Source organism: Cystoisospora suis (genome assembly GCF_002600585.1).
Source record: "Cystoisospora suis strain Wien I chromosome Unknown contig_1152, whole genome shotgun sequence".
NCBI lineage: Eukaryota > Apicomplexa > Conoidasida > Eucoccidiorida > Sarcocystidae > Cystoisospora > Cystoisospora suis.
In genome coordinates this window covers 37561-40284 of record NW_027153953.1, presented here as the reverse complement: position 1 = coordinate 40284, position 2724 = coordinate 37561, and the positions used below count along the sequence as shown (strand labels likewise).

Below are 2724 nucleotides of genomic sequence, written 5' to 3'. Positions count from 1 at the left end.
ATGTATGTATCCGCACGCTTCCATAGCTACTTCTTTGACATACATACCCATATACAGATATAGGTATATATAGGTAGTATATAGAATATGTTTAGATATATATAGATATAGCACAACTACATATCCTTCTATCGTTTGTCGCTATCTATCTATTTATCTATTTATCTGTCTATGTATGTATATCTCACTCTTTTTCCCTCCCTCCCCCTTGTGTTTTTTTTTTCTTTTTGTTTGGTAGGAATTGTCTGAACTTTGCGAATCAACTCTGTCTGTTACTAGGGGTGGGTTCGCTCCCCTCGTGGCTCCTACGTCTCCAGCAACAGGCTTCACACCTCCAAAAGACCGTCCAACAAGCCGCTCGCCGTCTTCAAGAGTTCGACGAAACCACAGGAATTTCAGCTGTAGCTACAGCTGCCGCAACGGCTGCGATGGCCGCTGCGAGAGTCTTCGGAGGTCTCTTGATACAGCCCTCCCAACCTTCTCTTATGACAGGGGGGGGAGAGGTAAGAAGAAGAAAAAGAAAAGAGAGAGAGAGAGAGAGAAACAGAAGTACTGCTGTCTTCCGCAAAGATATAGTAGAGTAGGAGTAGAGTGCGAGGATGAGGAATAGAGAGAGGAGTGGGAGTGATGGTAGTAGTAGTAGTAGTGGGTAGTGGGTAGAGGGAGAGATAGATAAATTTGTGTAGAAGAGGAAGAAGGAGGAGAGAACAGGGTGTGAGACGAGATTTCTATCATATCGCTGGTATACGATGGATGGATGAGCGTCTTGGGGTGTATGTTTCTTGTGGTATGTATGCAGTGTATAGGTGTAGATAGATCTTTATTCTCTTCGGTTCTCCTGCACGTACATATATCTATGTATAGATGTATGTAGGCTTGTGTTTGATACATAAATAGACGGATAGATATACATAGGTGTACACATCTACAGCAGTAATGCTTACTCGAAGTGAGAGAAAGAGAGAGAGAAAGAGATACACAGGTATCTATGTGTGACTCTAGGGAGCAGGGTGGTCTTCTTGTGAAGAGAGGGTTAAGGGAGAAGTCGAGACAAGAAAAGAAAGACTACATTCTCACCTTCTTCCTCATCTTCCTTCTCACTGTCTTTCTTTATGTGTAGTTCTTCTTTTCTCTTCTTTAGGCGACAAGCGTGGGGTCTCGCATCGACAGGGCCTTCACATCGGTAAGTTCTTTTTCTCCTCTTCTTCTTCGTCGTCTTCATCTCTGCCTGTCCGTTCATCCTGTAGATCTCTTCAAACATAAGTGTTAGATACATCTAACAGAATGAACTGAATGACACAGAGCCAGGTATGTCTTTCCATCCATCCGCTGTGTATGTACACCCCACACTTCTGTACACACATGCGTAGTCACGACACAGTACATCCATATGCATGTTTTGTCATAGAAGCACGATACTCATGATGTCTTTGGTGGATATACACCTATGTGCCTATATCGATACGGACATACATGCATGTGTGTATCTATATATGACACAAGATGATGGGGCTAATCATGCCCGATCTTTCTCTCTTTTTCACACCAACGTTGCTATTTTCCTTCATCCATCTAGCTATGTATCTGTGTATCTTTATCTCTTTATTTCGAATCTATCTACCTGTCTATCTTTAATCTATCTCTCTTTGATTTACCTATCTATTTTCTACGTATCCATCTATCTATGTATCCTTCATGTATCGATCGACGTTATGTCTGTGTGTCTCCGTCTCTGTCTCTTCCTTCTGTTTGGTGTCTCTGTAGGGTATGAGTTTTCTTTCAGGTGGGTTAGGTGCCTTTGCTGACGGCGTAGCGGAAGGTTTAGCAGGGATTCTCGATGACCCACAGGAGGAGGAAGAAGAAGTTGCCTCTAGTCCCTATCCAGAAGGAAGAGAAAGAGAGGGAGGTGTAGAAGTTACCGAGGAAGAACAAGAAGAAGAGAGAAGAAAGGAAGAAGAAAGAAAAGAAGAAGAAGATCATGCACGCTTTCATCAGCATGACGATTCTCATCTTCGTAGTGAAAGACAAGAAGCGCTTCTCTCATCCTCTCCGTTTTCTCCTTCTCCTTCTGACTTCTCTTCTTCTTCTTCTTCGTCAGATCCTTTCATAGAGGACTTGTCGAAGAGACATTTTAAAGAAGAGGGAGAGGAACAGAAAGAAGTATTAGACAACCTGAAGATACATGAAGGCCTTCGATAGTAATACCAATACAGGGGAGAGGGAGAAGAAGAAGAAGAAGAGAGATCAAAGAAGAAAGAAAAAGAGAGGAGACATGTTTCTTGCTTTCTCTTCTTCTTCTTCGTGGTGTACATACACTGCCCAGCTGCCGTGAGATGTCAATGAGCTTCAGGTATCCTTCTTCTCTCTTCTTCTTCTCTCTTCTTCTCTTCCTTTCTTTCGCCCTTGGTCTCGCGCTTTGTCCCAGAAGGAAATTTTTTCGTCTACAAGACGACCTCTTCCCACAGAGCAGGGAAACAATTCATAAAGAGAAGGAAAGCAAGACAGACAGAAAGAAGTAGAGAGAAGAGGAAAGTGTTAAGAAGATGAAAAAGAAGAAGAAAAGAAAGGAGGAGCAACAAGTGACGGTTTTTCTTCTCGCAAGTTCTGAGACAGTAAGCGATACACACAGACAAATAGACGTCATGAGAGAGATGAATTTTCATCAAGAAAAGAAAGAAAGAAAGAGTGAGAAGAAAAGAAAGAGTGAGAAGAAAAGAAAGAAAG

General features: G+C 42.3%; 1 protein-coding gene across 1 annotated transcript; it reads left to right on the top strand.

Annotated features, from left to right (window-relative positions):
• Positions 1-203: 203 nt before the first annotated feature.
• CSUI_002765 (pppde peptidase domain protein) lies at positions 204-2617 on the top strand (the record flags this gene model as incomplete). The annotated part of the gene is made up of 3 exons (XM_068062964.1): positions 204-503; positions 1142-1183; positions 1765-2617. Coding segments are annotated over 3 exons (777 nt in total), but the record flags the coding sequence as incomplete, so codon positions are not given.
• Between the last annotated feature and the right edge of the window lie 107 nt (positions 2618-2724).